This window comes from Oncorhynchus clarkii, chromosome 19, assembly GCF_045791955.1.
Source record: "Oncorhynchus clarkii lewisi isolate Uvic-CL-2024 chromosome 19, UVic_Ocla_1.0, whole genome shotgun sequence".
In the NCBI taxonomy this organism is placed as follows: Eukaryota; Metazoa; Chordata; class Actinopteri; order Salmoniformes; family Salmonidae; genus Oncorhynchus; species Oncorhynchus clarkii.
Window position 1 is genome coordinate 27,760,919 of NC_092165.1, and position 18,241 is coordinate 27,779,159.

General features: G+C 41.5%; 1 protein-coding gene across 1 annotated transcript in view; it reads left to right on the top strand.

The window, feature by feature from the left end:
• Positions 1 to 6,708: 6,708 nt before the first annotated feature.
• Positions 6,709 to 18,241, top strand: part of LOC139374998 (cysteine-rich protein 2) — a 45,208-nt gene continuing 33,675 nt past the window's right edge. The window contains exon 1 of the mRNA XM_071116326.1: positions 6,709 to 6,845. Coding sequence (XP_070972427.1) covers positions 6,803 to 6,845 — 43 coding nt within the window. The 5' untranslated portion in view covers positions 6,709 to 6,802. The remainder of the gene's footprint in view (positions 6,846 to 18,241) is intronic.

Here is an 18,241-nt window from a genome sequence, read left to right on the forward strand (position 1 = left end):
ATGAACACCCAGTAGTGTAAAAACAACCCCAGTGTTGGTGTTAATAACCAGAGTTATTGTTTTACACTGTGGTAACACAGTCCCATCAAAACTACACCCATCATTACCATATTTCCCAGAATGCTATGCATGTACATTGGTTGATTATCTTATGCTACACAAAGATAATAAATAACATTTTTCAAGATTAATAACATACATTTTTCTAAAAAAATACAATCAGTTAGTTACATTTATTGCATGCGTCACTGAAATGGTTGTTCCGGTTTAAATGGTTGAGGTAGTCTCCTTTATCTGAGTTCCTAACCCTGGTAGTCATTCTGAATACAAGTTGTGGTTGAATAAAAACTCTGAATTCTAAAAGGAATTAGACATCACATTGCCAGCCAGCATAATGTGACTTGCAGGCCTGATGATGCCTGTAATTTGTAAACCAGGATTTTCCTAACACCATTCTGTTAGGGGGAAATCTAGGCCATCAAAGCAAGGCCTTATGATTTATGTGATGTATTGTCATCAAGTAAAATTTGTAATGATAATATTCACCTATGTAGTAATTTGGTGAAAGCCACAGGCTTTTAAAAGGCAAGAATTCAACAACTATCTCTCTGTCACTAACAAATACAGTCATGGGTGGTAACTCTGCAATTTACTCGAAAATAAAAGGCACCATATGCAAATTAGTGCTAAAATAACACCCAAAATCACTTACTGTAACAGTGTTTTTGCATACCACTAGTAGGAGTTGACTCTAGATTAACACTAGCTTTGAATAGAAATTACACTGTGAGTATTACTTACCCAATAGTGTTAAATTTAAGTTGATTTCCTACACCACGAAGTGTTACAAAAACCCTCAAAATGGAACACTATAATCAGAGCACTCTGTAGAGTGGTACCATATGTTGTCTGAGATAGTGGCAGTGGTTTAGTAGCCTGGTCCTAGATATGTTTGTGCCGTATAGCCAACTTCTAGGTCATTGGTTATAACTTACAGTACAAACAGATCTGCGACAAGGCTCGTGCCGAGGTCTAAACTCTGAAGCAAGTAGCAGATCAGAGTGATTTTCTGATGCCTGTTGACCTGGATCTGTTTAGCCACTTCAGTCCCCTCCAGACCAAGCCCAGGCCAGGCACGTTCTAGGCCCATAGACTGTATATAAATAGGCCTCACCGTAGCATTCCTTTCATCGATCCCCTTTACACTGTCATTTTCCCCCTTTATTCCAGCCTCCATCCATCCCCTCATCCATTCCCTCCATCCCTTCATCCATTCCCTTCATCCACCTCATCCATTTCCTTCATCCCCTCGTCCCCTCATTCATTCCATCCTCTCATCAATTCCCTTCATCCCCTCATCCATTCCCTTCATCCCCTCATCCATTCCCTTCATCCCCTCATCCATTTCCTTCATCCCCTCATCCATTCCCTTCATCCCCTCATCCATTCTATCCTCTCATCCATTCCCTCCATCCCGTCATCCATTCCCTTCATCCCCTCATCCATTCTCTTCATCCCTTCATCCCGTCTTTCATCCCCTCATCCATTCTCTTCACCCACTCATCCATTCCCTTCATCACATCATCCATTCCCTTCATCACTTCATCCATTCCCTTCATCCCCTCATACATTCCCTTCACCCGCTCATCCATTCCCTTCATCCCATCATCCATTCCCTTCATCACTTCATCCATTCCCTTCATCCCCTCATACATTCCCTTCACCATCCCATCCATTCCCTTCATCCCCTCATCCATTCTCTTCACACGCTCATCCATTCCCTTCATCACGTCATCCATTATTCCCTTCATCACTTCATCAATTCTCTTCACCCCCTCATACATTCCCTTCACCCCCTCATACATTCCCTTCACCCCCTCATCCATTCCCTTCACCCCCTCATGCATTCCCTTCATCCCCTCATCCATTCCCTCCATCCCCTCATCCATTCTCTTTACACCATACTTTCCCCCCTTTTTCTCTTGATCTCTCTTGCTATCTTTCACCATTTTCCTGCCTAACTCTCATGCTCAGTCGGTTCTCTTTCCCTATCACAGGCTGGGAGGCATCTCTTTCAGATCTCAAGTTATTACACTTTTTCTCAATCGCTTTAGCTCAATTCTCTAATGAGAATTTTAAAAATTCAAAACTATAGGTTCAAATCTCTGAACAATTAGTTTGTTGTTCACACCAGATGTGAATTTCTTATTAATTTAAACAACTTGCACGTGTTTTGGCACGTGTCCAAAATAGTAAGTACAATTGTCTACAATTTGCACAATAACTACATGCGCATGGCTGATCAAACTGATGAGTTGATTCTCAGTGTAATTATCATACTCTTCACAACTTCTAAACATTCTTTCATCGTGTGAGCCATCACATGCAAAATGATCCATTCAATGATCAGAATCAGTCAGACATACATACATACATGTATATTCCATCAATATCTATGACATGGAATGTTTGTGATGTCTGCTAAATTGGCAAATTACCTGCCAGGTGACATAGTTTAAAAATATATGTATATTTTACCTTTATTTAACTAGGCAAGTCAGTTAAGAAAATTTCTTATTTTCAATGACGGCCTAGGAACAGTGGGTTAACTGCCTGTTCAGGGGCAGAACGACAGATTTGTACCTTGTCAGCTCGGGGATATGAACTTGCAACCTTTCGGTTACTAGGCCAACGCTCTAACCACTAGGAATCACAATCTTACCAATTACCAATCAAGTTTGGAAGCATATATATGGAGCTTACCCACAGCACAATCACTGCCATTTTGAACATGGAGGGGCATCACAACCCTGAACTTCAGCTACATGCTCGTGGAATAGAAATCAGAAGATGTGTAAGAATGCGTGGTGGTGGTGGTGTTAGGGGAAGACATAATAGAGGAAGAGGTAGAAGGCATGAAGGATGAAATCAGAGCCACAAATGTGGACCATATCATAAACCATGGTCTGACAATGGAAGAGGCTGGTCGGAGAGTACAGCCTAATGTAAAACAGGTCCACAGTGTCATCAATTGTGCAAACATTCGGTAGGGAAAACAGGTTAACATGTACTCGTTCTTTACTTTTGGTACAGCATTTCATTCACAACAATACAGCAACTATTGTAAAGGTAAATGCAAGTCTGAAAATCACATACTGTAAGCATGTACTGTAAGATATGTATGAGGAATATACAGTAATACAGCACATTTTGAATGCAATATATTATCTGTAACATGATCTATTTGTGAATTCTGCATGTCATATATAGGACTGCACAACGACCACATGCTGGTGGCAGAACAGCAGTATTCAGCCATCAGCAAGAACAAGACATTTGCAACATGGTCATAGCCAACAATTCCATCAGGCTAAGAGAGATTTTTATTTATTTTATTTTTTATTTAACCTTTATTTATCTTGGCAAGTCAGTTAAGAATTTTTATTTTATTTACAATGACGGCCTACCAAAAGGCAAAAGGCCTCCTGCGGGGACGGGGAACTGGGATTAAAATAAATAAATACAATATAAATATAGGACAAAACACACATCACAACAAGAGAGACAACAGAACACTACATACACAGAGACCTAAGACAACAACATAACATGGTAGCAACACATGACAACACAGCATGGTAGCAACACAACATAACAACAACATGGTAGCAACACAACATGGTAGCAACACAACATGGTAGCAGCACAAAACATGGTGCAAACATGATTGGGCACAGACAACAGCACAAAGGCGGTAAAGACAACAATACATCATGCAAAGCAGCCACAACTGTCAGTAAGAGTGTCCATGATTGAGTCTTTGAATTAAGAGATTGAGATAGAACTGTCCAGTTTGAGTGTTTGTTGCAGCTCGTTCCAGTCGCCAGCTGCAGCGAACTGAGAAGAGGAGCCACCCAGGGATGTGTGTGCTTTGGGGACCTTTAACAGAATGTGTGTAATGATGTTCGTCTGTACGAGAGGCGGACCAAAGCGCAGCGTGGTTGTTTTGATTCATGTTTTAATAAATAACTTCACATGAACAAACTAACAAAAACAAGAGATGTGAAAACGCAAAACAGTTCTATCCTGTGACAACAAACACAGTGACAGGAACAATCACCCACAAACACACAGTGAAACCCAGGCTACCTAAGTATGATTCCCAATCAGAGACAACTAATGACACCTGCCTCTGATTGAGAACCATACTAGGCCGAAACATAGAAATACCCAAATCATAGAAAAACAAACATAGACTGCCCACCCAACTCACGCCCTGACCATACTAACTACAATACAAAACAAAGGAAAAAGAGGTCAGAACGTGACAATGTGACAGATTAGATTTTTTTTAAATGACTATGAAACAATTCTACAAGGTGCCATTTGAGAGGAATAGTGACAGATTGAAGGAGCTGTGGTACCAGTATGTCTAGGTAAAACATTGGTGTGAACATGGTATATTGTAATGGGAGTTCTACTGTACTTCAATGATGCCTGTATATACTTCTTGAAGTTGTAGATACCCATAAGAGAAGAAAACATTTATTCTTTACTAAACTGTCTGATTCTAGAATAGACTATGCAAAACTAACTTTATATTTTATTTCTGTGTTACTATATAGAGAATAATGGAGTTGGAAGGACATGAAATGACTCGCATTCTTGTTTTTGTGGAGAGGCTGGGTTCAATCTGTCCAAAGGCAGGAGATGTGGCCGCAATCTCATTGGACACCAAGCCACAATTGCCACACCAGGCCAACATGGGGACAATATTACAATGTGTGCTGCCATTTCTGAGAATGGTGTGAGCACACATCCCCAGTCCGAGGTGGTGGAAGAAGGTGAGGACCAATGCGCAGCGTGGTAAGTGTCCATCTTTTTAATAAAGTAAATGAACACTGAACAAAAACAATAAAGTGAACGACCGAAACAGTTCTGTCTGGTGCAGATACAAACACTCAACAGAAAACAATTACCCACAACTCAAGGGTGAAAACAGGCTACCTAAGTATGGTTCTCAATCAGGGACAACGATTGACAGCTGCCTCTGATCGAGAACCATACCAGGCCAAACACAGAAATCCCAAATCATAGAAAAAAGAACATAGACTGCCCACCCCAACTCACACCCTGACCATACTAAAACAAAGACAAAACAAAGGAACTAAGGTCAGAACGTGACAGTGAGGAGGTACAATTTATTGTTTTTTACAGAACTACAGCACTTTTTTTTTTCACTGTTGTGTTTTTTGGGGGGGGGCATGGATGTCTTTTTGTGGCAAATTCTCTGTTCACTATATATGACTTTACATGTAAGAAACATGTAAAGATGGACATGCAAATGTTAATTTTCTGTTTACATGTAACACATTGCTACAAACAATAAATGTACTGTATACATACAAATGTGCATATGATTTTTCTGTGTGCTGCAGTATTGTACAGTATTGACTTTTCCCAGTAAACTTTTCCCTACTATTGAAATAGGTACCTTAAATGCTCTGTGTTATACACAATAGCTTTCTGCTAGACAAAACTGACATTCTGGTATAGTACAGTAAGCAGTCAGTGTCAACAAAAGAGTAGAACAAAACTGAAATTTGGTCAAAAAATATCTAAACATTTTGGATCAGTAAGGCTCACACGATGATAAAAAAAAAGTGTAATTTTGGTGGCATTGGCCAATTTACTGACTCAATAACTAGGTTTTGAAGCATGAATTAAATGTTTCGGGTGAGTTACTACATTTTGCAGACATGCAATAGAGTTGTGATGTCCCATAAAACAGTTGTGACAATTGCACTTACAGTTTAGAGAATGTTAAGACTGTTTCAAAAAATGAACCAAAGTGATTGAGAAAAACTGTAAATCCCCTTCCCCTCAATTTTCCTTCTCTTTTTCTCCAACCCTCTTCTCTCCTTTCTGCTGATCGTCTTGTGCCGAGCCAGATTCTGTACTGCAGCTGAATGAGCCGAACATACACCTGGATGCAACCACAGCAAAGTGAAGGAATGACTAGTAATGAAGTCATGTCTTCTGTGGCACACACACAGTCACCTGCGCCAGTGAGACAGACACTCAGCAGCGAGACAGCCTGATGGTTGGAACAAGGAGGCTTTTAAAAATAGTGAGCTCAGAGATCAGATTAACTAGTGGTACTAATATTCTGGGAAACTCAGAGCTCTGAGAAATAGCTTCTGGAGAATGTGTGTTTGTGTGTGTGAGTGTCAGTTCTTGGGCTGGGACCTGCAGAATGTGACCCATGTGTACAATGTGTGTGTGTGTTTCCCTCTTCTCCCTATAACATGTTTTTCAGTGTGGAGTTTACATTGAACCGTCAAATGTCAAGGCACCGTCATGAAATAAATGATTATACTATATTAGCCCCCATCTCTCTCCATGGCCATTCAATCAGCCAGATAACTGATTTCAAATGTCAACGTCTGCCATTATCACGCACGCCCGTAGAAATTCCTACTCCTCTTCAGTAAAAGAGCGCATTGTGAATCAAACAAACACTGCCTACTCGCCGAGTTGGAAAAAAGGGGGGGGGGGGAATGATAGGAGAAAGTGGGTGGTTGAGTCAGTGGCTGAGCGCTCCCGTCCCACTCCGTAGACATCACCGTGCTCTACAGACTCCCGCCGGATCAGTGACTGACCGCGCGCTGGACCAAAGAAGTGAGGCGCGAGAGGCGGGGTTTATGCAAATGAGGCGCAGTGAGGAGACGCTCGAGCTTCAGTGAGGCACTTTGTGAACACCACTTCATATGATCTTTCGTCGATATAAAACCATCGCAACATGGCTTCAAAGTGCCCCAAGTGTGACAAGACTGTGTATTTTGGTAAGTTACTTGGATTTCCTGACTCTACTCTAGTTTGTGCACATGGTTCGTTGAGATTTATTCCCGAAATGACACCCGTGGGAAAGGATGCAAAGACCGTAACCTGCCACAGCTATGCTAGCCACGTTATTATATAGGACATGTCCTTACCCAAAATCACGACATTTGTGTTTAGGCCTACAAGTTGGCACAGTTTGGCATTGTTTACAATAGCTAGCTAACGTTACTGTCATCATTACTAATTATCAAGGAGGACCAGCTTATCTAAGTAGTAGTAAGTCTCTGCTTTGTTGTCAAAAAATAACTAACGCTAGATAATATATCAAGTAAGTTAAATGACTGGATTTGTAAATGTACTATACTCCTACATGGTCCTTTAGTGTTCAGCCTGGCACGTTCCTGACAACAGTTTAGTGGACAAATCCTATGCAGTGTAAATACTGGAATGATAGTAGAGGATTGGACGTTAGTGTCAGAAGAACATCCATTCAATCTCACAATAACATCCTTGCCAAAATATGGGACATTTGTATGTATGCATTAAAATGTTTTTATATTTTTTTATCCTAAAATATTAGATGAATCGCTCAGTTGACACAGAACTAGGACATAGCAGTAGTACATTTGTTGTGCTTGGGATATATACGCCTATGGCAGCTTTGGAGGTTGCCGCCCAGTCAGTGTCCTTGCTCACTCACTCAGTGCCAAGTGTGTGATAATGCCATATGCTGAAAATACTCAATATGAAGGGAGGCAGTGTAGCCTAATTTGGTGGTCAAGCTGTTTCAGATGTACCAAACCTGCTGTTCTGTCAACCATATGCCCAGTCTGGACCACAAAGATATCAAACAACTACTTTGGCAGTGTAGAACTGTGATTTACACACACACACACACACACACACACACAAGTTTGTCATGATTAAATCAATCACCTGATCGCCGTGTGTGTGCTTGTGTTTTGCTGTCATCATGGAAAAAACAGTTATTCCTGGCTAGTTCACATCCTATCTCTAACTACATCACACACATGCGCCATCTAGCACAGTGCTTGAAGTGGTCATGGGTTCCAAATCAATTAAGTGGACACGCCTGTTATATAATAACAGGCAGTGCACATGGCAGCTGCTCCTCATCCTATGGGCCAATAGGGCTGTGACGGGCATGGCATTTTGGATGACAGTTATTGGTCTACCAAATAACCGTGGTTATCGCAATTACCATTCGGATAACTAAACCAAAACAATTTTAAAGAAAAAAATTAATATTTTATAGACATTTTCTCTTCTCTTCCGCGCCTGACTGTATGTGCTGCTGCTGCAGGGTGGCATTTCCTAGGCAAGCAAAGACTGGTTTGCTAAAACACCTTGCTTGTTTCAGCAAGGTGCAACAAAGTTTCATCACGTTGTAGAGAAATGGACTCAACAGCACAAACGCCCGGGCGTCCCGTCGTCAGTCAGTTGTGCGTTCCTCACAACAACAACAACAAAAAACATTTTTTTAAACGGTTATGACTGTTATTTTATTTTCATGACGGTCTTCATCCAAAACCGTCGGTTATACGGTAATTGTGCCAGCCACACTCCCTCAAGTCAGACAACTAGAAGCATACAGGTGTAGGATCTTCATTTGAGCCAGTTTGCTGGAAATGTTCATTATTATGTGAATTGTAATTAACGGTCATTTTTGTAGGGCTGATGCATTTTTTGGGAAGGGAAAATCAAATTACAAACGTCAGAAGCCTTTTTTAAACCTCAAATGCACTGGCACAGTGGTCACCAACTGGTCAATTTCCAAGGCATTCTTAGTCAATCGCCAAACATTTCTGTAAAAAAAAACAATGATAAAGCCTTGCTTTCCTTTTTGTTTTGTTTTTGTCTCGTGCTGTTGCCTGTAGGTGCATCCGATTCAGCTGTCCTGCGCGCCAGATTGGCAAAGTCTTCCCATTTTTAATCATTTCATGTGTCTGAGGGTACAAACTCTGCCTTCCCGGCAGGCCCGGAGAGCAAATCAAGTGCACTATAGGCCTACCGCTGGCCAATCAGATGGCTCAGATTAACGTGTCTGCAGTAGCATGCCAGGCTTAAAAGAAAGCTACAGCAAAGTTTATACTGTGATATTTAAAATTTTTTAAAACCCATGACTAGAGAGACTGTCAACGAACACAGCAAAGTGCTGCTGTTTTTATGACTGAGTTCATGTTTAAGTTCTTACTCAACACTGTCAACATTTTTTATTCAACACTTTTCTAGGCTATTAAAATGTGCGTTCTTCCAACACTGCAGCAGTAATGAATGAGTAGGAAAGTGTAGCTATAGGCTTGCATTGTTATCATTAGAGGCTTGGGTCTTTATTAATATCGGGGAATATAGTTCGTAGGAGTAACAACATGAATTTGTGCATGAGACAGGAATAATACGGTGCGACTTGAGTTTCGCCATCAGGTGGAAGACGGTGACCCTTTTTGGTCAGCGGAGGAAAGGGAGAACGGAGGGACGTTGAGAGGCGGACCCTCAGTCTGCTGCTCTCTCCCTCCCTCCTCTGAGACTGAACATCAGATGAATGCACCATCAGCCCAGTAAAGTATTTAAATGTATGCTCACTCAGCTGTGCCTCACAAGTAATACAACAACGGATATATTACCGGTGTGATCACCTAGCTCAAATTTTTACATATAAAAAAATAAAAAATGCTCTGAACAACAATGCATTGGCAGCGCAATTCAAGCAAAGCCAATATGAGGTGCTAATATATTGGCCTTACTGCACAAACCTCATTGATACAGTACTGTTTTTAGTAGGTTAATGTTGCGTAGGCTTACATTTGTCTAAGTCATGTTAAAAAAATCTGAGCAGTACATCTCAGCTTGCATTTTGAATCAGAAAGTGATTTTGACTTAGAAAAGGTTGGTGACCACTGCACTACAAACTTTAAATGTCCTGCATTGCAGGAAGGTTCTTCTGTGAAAGTGTGATCAAATTAACATCTTACATCTGTACAGAAGGCAAATAAGATTTGAGATGAGCACCAAGTAATACATTAATACTGGCAATTTTCTAATCTTAGCAGTAATTGATTGCTCCGCATTTATTTATAATTTTTTTATGTAACACACACAAACAGGGAAACAGACAGACACACACAATGCGAGCACACAGGGGAAGGAAAACAGCCTATTGAAGTTATTTTTACTGGGACTGCGTGTTGTGGGGTGAAGTGTTCACATCACAGTTGGGTGGAGTGCTGCCTCCTGCCTGGAGCATGCAAGTTTATCTGAAGTGCAGAATGGGGTTGGTGCTGGGGTTATGTGAACAGCTGATGCTGGGGTTATGTGAACAGCTGATGCTGGGGTTATGTGAACAGCTGATGCTGGGATTATGTGAACATTATTTATGTTATTTATTTATTTAACCTTTATTTAACTAGGCAAGTCAGTTAAGAACAAATTCTTATTTACAATGACGGCCTAGGAACAATGGGTTCTGAACTGCCTTGTTCAAGGGAAAAACAATAGATTTCTACCTTGTCAGCTTGGGGATTCGATCTAGCAACCTTTCAGTTACTGACCCAACACTCTAGGCTACCTGCCACCCCATGTAGGGGATATGTGAACACAACAGTTGATTCTGGGGATACAGTAGCTGTAACTGACAGCAGTCAGTCAGTGACTAGCCTCAGTGGTTTGCTTCAGAAGTCAAAATGGGAGAGTGGGTGAGTGAGTGAGTAACTAACTATAGCAGGGATGGGCAATGGGGGTGGGGGCCACAACAAATCTGAACTCACCATGAGGGTCTGCAGTGGCTTGCGGGTCTGTGTACCCATATCCATACTCACACATGTAGTCAGCCGGCCCCCCACCTTGCGAGCAGAACATTTTAGTAGCCCCCTTTTTTGTAGGAAAGTAGGAAAGAAGAGATCTTTTCATGCAATTAAACTCATTTTGAGAACATGTTGCAGTTTTAAATCAAGTTTGCTGCAATTCCACACATTTTGCCATGGGGCAGAGATACATTTTTTTAAATATATATATATATATATATATATATATATATATATATTTATCTAATTTCCTGCAATTCTGCTAATTTTGCCAAAGGGTGGAGAGAAATGTTGGCCCATGATTATTACAAATTTAGATAGCTGGCTAGACTAACTTACCTATTTAAAAAAAAAATATTTGCTGACATGGGCTAATTGAGTGACTGTCAATTAACTGCTGATGCAAAACAACATTTATAAATTGCACCTTGTGTATTCTACTATTCTAACTCTCAACATCAAGTTAAGACCCTGACCTAATAACCCAACCCAAAACATTTTTGGATTGTTCTTATTTGGGAGCGGGGACAGGCAAAATTGATCCGCGGGCCTACAAAAGCTCCACGGGCCTATTGATCTGCGGGCCTACAAAAAGTAACAGTTTTACTGGGAATAGTTGACGCTGTGGCTAGTTCGAACAGTCAGTGATGAGACTTGTGTGGTTTTGTCTGCATCATAAGGGATTATTGGAGATTATACAACGGGTGAGTCTAATCCTGAATGCTGATTGGTTAAAACTGCATTCCAGCCAGTGTCTATTCCACAAGGTACCACCGGCTAAATCTATGACATTAAAATGCCTCTTTACTCTGTTCCATCTGACTGTGCAATCCACTGTCTCATCAGCCCAGCCAGGCAAGTTATAAACTTGATCTCCACTTTAAAAATCATCAATTTTCTTTTAGACTAACATTTAGTTTTCAACAGCAGAGATTTTTATAAACCTTGCAGTCTGTCTCTCCGACATTTGCAACATTGTTTCAGTATTCAAAGTCGATCTCCAGCTGTCCCATAGTAATGAACACACAATAACCCATAAAGACAAAGCGAACACAGGTTTTTAGAAAATGTATAAAAACAGAAATACCTTATTTACATAAGTATTCAGACCCTTTGCTATGAGACTTGAAATTGAGCTGCATCCTGTTTCCTTTGATCCATCCTTGAGATGTTTCTACAACTTGATTGGAGACCAGCTGTGGTAAATTCAATTAATTGGACATGACACCTGTCTGTATAAGGTCCCACAGTTGACAGTGCATGTCAGAGCAAAAACCAAGCCATGAGGTAGAAGGAATTGTCCATAGAGCTCCGAGAGGCACAGATTGTGTTGATGTACAGTTCTGGGGAAGGGTACCAAAACATTTCTGTAACATTGAAGGTCCCCAAGAACACAGTGGCCTCCATCATTCTTAAATGAAAGATGTTTGGAACCACCAAGACTCTTCCTAGGGCAGAAGGGCCTTGGTCAGGGAGGTGACCAACAACCCGATGGTCACTCTGACAGAGCTCTAGAGTTCCTCTGTGGAGATGGGAGAACCTTCCAGAAGGATAACTATCTCTGCAGCACTCCACCAATCAGGCCTTTATGGTAGAGTGGCCAGACGGAAGCCACTCCTCAGTAAAAGGCACATGACAACCCGCTTGGAGTTTGCTTAAAGGCACCTAAATACTCTCGGGACCATGAGAAACAAGATTCTCTGGTCTGATGAAACCAAGATTGAAGTCTTTGGCCTGAATGCCAAGTGTCAAGTCTTGAGGAAACCTGGCACCATCCAGCAAGGTGGTGGCAGCATTATGCTGTGGGGATGTTTTTCAGTGGCAGGGACTGGGAGACTAGTCAGGATCGAGGCAAAGATGAACAGAGCAAAGGACAGAGATCCTTGATTAGATCTTGCTCCAGAGCGCTCGGGACCTCAGACTGGGGGCGACGGTTCACCTTCCAACAGGACAACAACCCTAAAAGCACACTGCCAAGACAACGCAGGAGTGGCTTCGGAATGTCCTTGAGTTGCCCAGCCAGAGGCCGAACTTGAACCCGATCGAACATAGTTGTGCAGCAACGCTCCCTATCCAACCTGACAGAGCTTGGGAGGATCTGCAGAGAAGAATGGGAGAAACTCAAATACAGGTGTGCCAATCTTGTAGTGTCATAACAAAGAAGACTCAAGGCTGTAATTGCTGCCAAAGGTGCTTTAACAACGTACTGAGTAAAGGGTCTGAATACTTATGTAATGGTGATATTTCAGTTTTTCATTTGTAATACATTTGCTAAAATTTCTAAAAACCAATTTTTGCTTTGTCATTATGGGCTATTGTGTATAGATTGATGAGGGGAAAAAACGATTGAATCCATTTTAGAATAAGGCTGTAAAATAACAAAATGTGGAAAAAATCAAGGGATGTGAATACTTTCCAAAGGCACTGTACAAAGAAATGTAAATTTAAAAAGGGTAAAATGAAATGAAGTGCAACTAGTTTGTTGTCTTTCTTGCTGCAGTTTGAGGTGATTGTGTTAGCTGTGTTGTTGGCTACCTCCTCTGAACAAGTGTCCTGATGACTGAGCACATTCTCAATGCCAGGCGAAATCGCACCTCATTAGCTCATTGTCATGGATGTATCCAAATAAATGCCACTAGAAAACAGCTTTAACAAATTCAAATGTGGCTACGTTGCTGTTATTCTGGCTGCACTTTTTGACATGAATGTAAGTTAGTCGTAAGAACATTGCCAGCCAGTATGGCAATTGACAATTTAGAATGAACGACTGGGTCGCGTCCATAGATACAGGACAAAAAGACTGAACATCTGGGTCGCGTCTCTGGCAACCAAACCGATAGAACGAACGACCAGCCAGCTTGGGTAGCAACCCTAGATTTGTGTCGGGACTGTATTTTGTGGAAGGATGAAATAGTATGAATAAATGAATCAAAATATGAAAATATTTTAATCATTGTTTAAATATTTTGGTAACCCATTGTATAAAAATGATAATGCTCTCGAAGCCAGTGTTTGGAGGATATAGTGGCATCCTCCTAACAACACCCATGCCACTATATCCTCCAAACACCAGCTTCTCTGGCATTATCACTTAAGTGAGTAAGTGATGCAGTCTAGTCTGGGCGAGGCAGTTGGAACATCAGGTGGACTTCACAAAGGAATTCTAGAATGCAACTGTGTAGGACGAGCTGGACTTGCTGCCTTGTTACAATACCACCTAGACAACTCTCTTTAACCACCTTACCTGACTCACTTTAGCTGGAAGCGATTGCTGCTACTGAATGTGCTGCATGGATTCAAGCAGCATGGTGGTTGACATGCGCTTTATCGATTAGGCCTACTATGCACCTTGCGTCCTACTATGGAAAATGGCTATGCCAAAGAAAAATATAAAATCCATTTGGAAAAGGATCATCTTAGCTCAAGCATTTCTACATTGAATTCTATGTTTGCCAGTATATATTTGGCGTTGCCATCTGTAGAAAAGGACCCGCCTTGCCTTGCCCAACCTTGTTCTCCAGTAATTGGCATTGCCCAATATTGGAACAGCGGGCACTTTATCTATACCTATTTCTTTCTTTCATTCTTTTTTAAATTCTCTCTCTTTCTTGATACTATATACTGTCGTTTTAAACCCTTGGTGGTAAGCCACTGTCTGGAATGGAAACTTTTGCTTCGAAAGGAAGTGTTTTATTATTTTCCATTTGTTCTTTATTGGGCTGCTGTTAGCAGATGGTGACATTTAGTCACCAGTAACTTAATACACATGTTGACTGTGTCAGTGGCGTTTTAAAGCCTTTACAATCATCTTATTTCAAATGTATTTTTGGTGTTAAATCTCTGCTTAGCTTGTGTCTCTACTTATTCATAGTGTTTCTATCCCATGAAGAGAATCTGTACCAGATTAAAGAATCAAGAGTATAAAGTAGGGTGTTGTTTAGCCTATATTTAGGATTCTCACGAATTTAAGCTAACTTAATGAAATCCAAATACATCCATAATAAAACCTTAGCCCAAGTGTAGGCAGAGAAAGAATGCAGAATGTCCCTTGGGTTAGCCTAGGTCAGGATGACTGCTTCTTCACTCGTTGCCGAGAACTCTTAACTCCCAGAGTGCATGGTGCACATCTGTCAGAAGAGAGTTCTAGTGTTCCAACTGCTGCAGCTCTACCGATGTAAAACTGTATTGGAAATGCACAGGGACTATTGATTGACGTGACTAGGACAGAGACCCACAGGGAATTGTGTGTGTGTTTGTGAGTGCGTGCATGGTGGCACGGCTCAGTAAACCAAACGTGGACCTGAAATAGGCTAAATGGGCCAATATAATGGCATGCAGCATCACTTGTACCACAGCATGATAAGTGAAAAACTAGGAAGTGAATGATGCTGTGCTGCCATGACTCTATTCTATGTTAAATCTCTCTCTCTCCATCCCATAACAATGTGCATATTGCTAAAGCATATAATTCCACACACACAATTCCCTGTGGGTCTCTGTCCTTAAGTGATTCATTTACAATATTAACATAATTGAAATAATTATCATCAAGATTGTCAATGGGACAATCAAGAACAACAATAATCAAGGGTAAAAAAAAATCCATACAATGGGCAAAAGCAATGGCATAGAGGACATGTGCAGGTTGGTTGTTCTGTCAGACACTGTCCCTTCTCTTATGGCAGGCTGCAATGTAGTGCGCTGCCAACCCACAGCTCTATGCGTCATCCACCAACAGGACGGGTAGCCTATCCTCATCAGAGAGGTCTTTGAGCCTCTCTCTCTATCCCTCTACATCTCTTTATCCCTCTCTTTAAAAAAAAATCATACTCTTTCTCTTTCTAAACCCAGGCCTTAAATTCCTCTCCTGAATCTAAATGAGGGGGCAGGGGGAGCGAGGCGGGATGGGGCGAGTGGAGGGGAGTTGATTGACATGGCTTGGTCTTTATTTAAAGCGAGCCTCAAAGTGCCTCCTGCATTATAATGAGTAGCAACACCTCTATTCACACAAGGCTCTTTCTGTCTTTTTCTGTGTATAGTAGCTACATGCGTTTGTCCTTTCAGGTTGCTAGAATACCTTAGTCCTCCTCTTAGACAGGCTCTCAGGGCAGAAGAGAAGGATACCCTATTTCCCACACCGTAGGCTACACACTCATACACACACTGACAGACACACACTGAAACACACACACCGTACACACACAATCTGCTCTTTCTCCCTGTTCATGGTGGAGTACCCTGTTTACCACTTGGCTGCCCCTGGGGCTGACTGAATGCTCCACATTAGGCCTAGGCTACGTTATGTAATGTAATTTCTTGATTCGGTGCCTCATGTGGCATTGGGTTGCATAATAACCCTCAGAGCCCCTGTGAAACTATAGCTGGTCAAGGAAGGGCCCTGTTGTCTATCTGTATGCCTCTTCCAGTCACAGTTTGATCCTCTAACAGAGATAACACTATTGCGTCCCAATGGCACCCAATCCCCTATGTATGCACTACTTTTGACCACTGCACATAGGGAAGTAGTGCACTGTATAGGGTGCCATTTGGGACGGACTATGCTGTGCCCTTAAAATGTTGGCTCCCGAGTGGCGCAGCGGTCTAAGGCACTGCACCTCAGTGCTAGAGGCGTCACTACAGACACCCTGGTTCAAAACCATGCTGTATCACAACCGGCCGTGATTGGGAGTCCCATAGGGCGGAGCACAATTCGTCCTGGTTTGGTCGGTGTAGGCCGTCATTGTAAATAAGAATTTGTTCTTAACTGACTTGCCTTGTTAAATAAAGGTTCAATAAAACAGACGGTCGGTGCCTTTCTCAGTTCTTAATAATCAAATGTGTCAGTCACAGACGGGTGCATGGGACTCAAGCAGAACATTTTTATTATACTCCGTTAATCTCCAAAGGGAAATCTCTTTGGGATACTAACATGCATAGTAGAAAACCAAAATATAGAATAAATACCTTTTACAGTGCACACTGATACTCTCTAAACTCTATGGTTCCTTAGGATATGATCCTTAAATAGAACTGATGTTTAGGCCTAATTTGTTTTTTAAATTATTATTATTATATATCTACACTACCGTTTAAAAGTTTGGGGTTACTTCGAAATGTCCTTGTTTTTGAAAGAAAAGCTATTTTTTTGTCAAAGAAAGTAAAAGTGCAATATGTGCTATGTAAAAAAGCTAACGTTTCAGTTCCTTGCTCAGAACATATGAAAGCTGGTGGTTCCTTTTAACATGAGTCTTCAATATTCCCAGGTAAGAAGTTTTAGGTTGTAGTTATTATAGGAATTATAGGACTATTTCCCTCCATACCATTTGTATTTCATTAACCTTTGACTATTGGCTGTTCTTATTGGCACTTTAGTATTGCCAGTGTAACAGTATAGCTTCCGTCCCTCTCCTTGCTCCTCCCTGGGCTCGAACCAGCAACACAGCGACAACAGCCACCATCGAAGCAGCATTACCCATGCAGAGTAAGGGAAACAACCACCCCAAGGCTCAGAGCGAGTGAAGTTTGAAACGCTATTAGCGCGCGCCAACTAGCTAGCCATTTCACTTCGGTTACACCAGCCTCATCTCGGGAGTTGATAGGCTTGAAGTCATAAACAGCGCAATGCTTGACACTCTGGCAAAACGCACGAAAGTGCTGTTTGAATGAATGTTTACGCGCCTGCTTCTGCCTACCACCGTTCAGTCAGATACTTAGATACTTGTATGCTTCTAGGCTCAGTCAGATTATATGCAATGCAGGACACGCTAGATAATATGTAGTAATATCATCAACCATGTGTAGTTAACTAGTGATTATGATTGATTGTTTTTTATAAGATAAGTTTAATGCTAGCTAGCAACTTACCTTGGCTTACTGCATTCGCGTAACAGGCAGTCAGTCTCCTTGTGGAGTGCAACGAGAGAGAGGCAGGTCGTTATTGCGTTGGACTAGTTAACTGTAAGGTTGCAAGTTTGGATCCCCCGAGCTGACAAGGTGAAAATCTGTCGTTCTGCCCCTGAACAAGGCAGTTAACCCACTGTTCCTAGGCCGTCATTGAAAATAAGAATGTGTTCTTCACTGACTTGCCTAGTTAAATAAAGGTATAAAAATAAAAAATAAATCGGCAAATCGTTGCCCAAAAATACAGATTTCCGATTGTTATGAAAACTTGAAATCGGCCCTAATTAATCGGCCATTCCGATTAATCGGTCAACCTCTAGTCTCAGCGTCAGCTGTGAAGAGTCGACTCCGGGATGCTGGCCTTCTAGGCAGAGTTCCTCTGTCCAGTGTCTGTGTTCTTTTGTCCATCTTTATCTTTTCTTTTTATTGGCCAGTCTGAGATATGGCTTTTTCTTTGCAACTCTGCCTAGAAGGCCAGCATCCCGGCAGCAGGTAGCCTAGTGATTAGAGCATTGGACTAGTAGCCACAAGGTTACAAGATCGAATCCCCGAGCTGACAAGGTAAACATCTGTTGTTCTGCCCCTGAACAAGGCAGTTAACCCACTGTTCCTAGGCCGTCATTGAAAATAAGAATTTGTTCTTAACTGACTTGCCTAAATTAAGGTAAAATCAAATC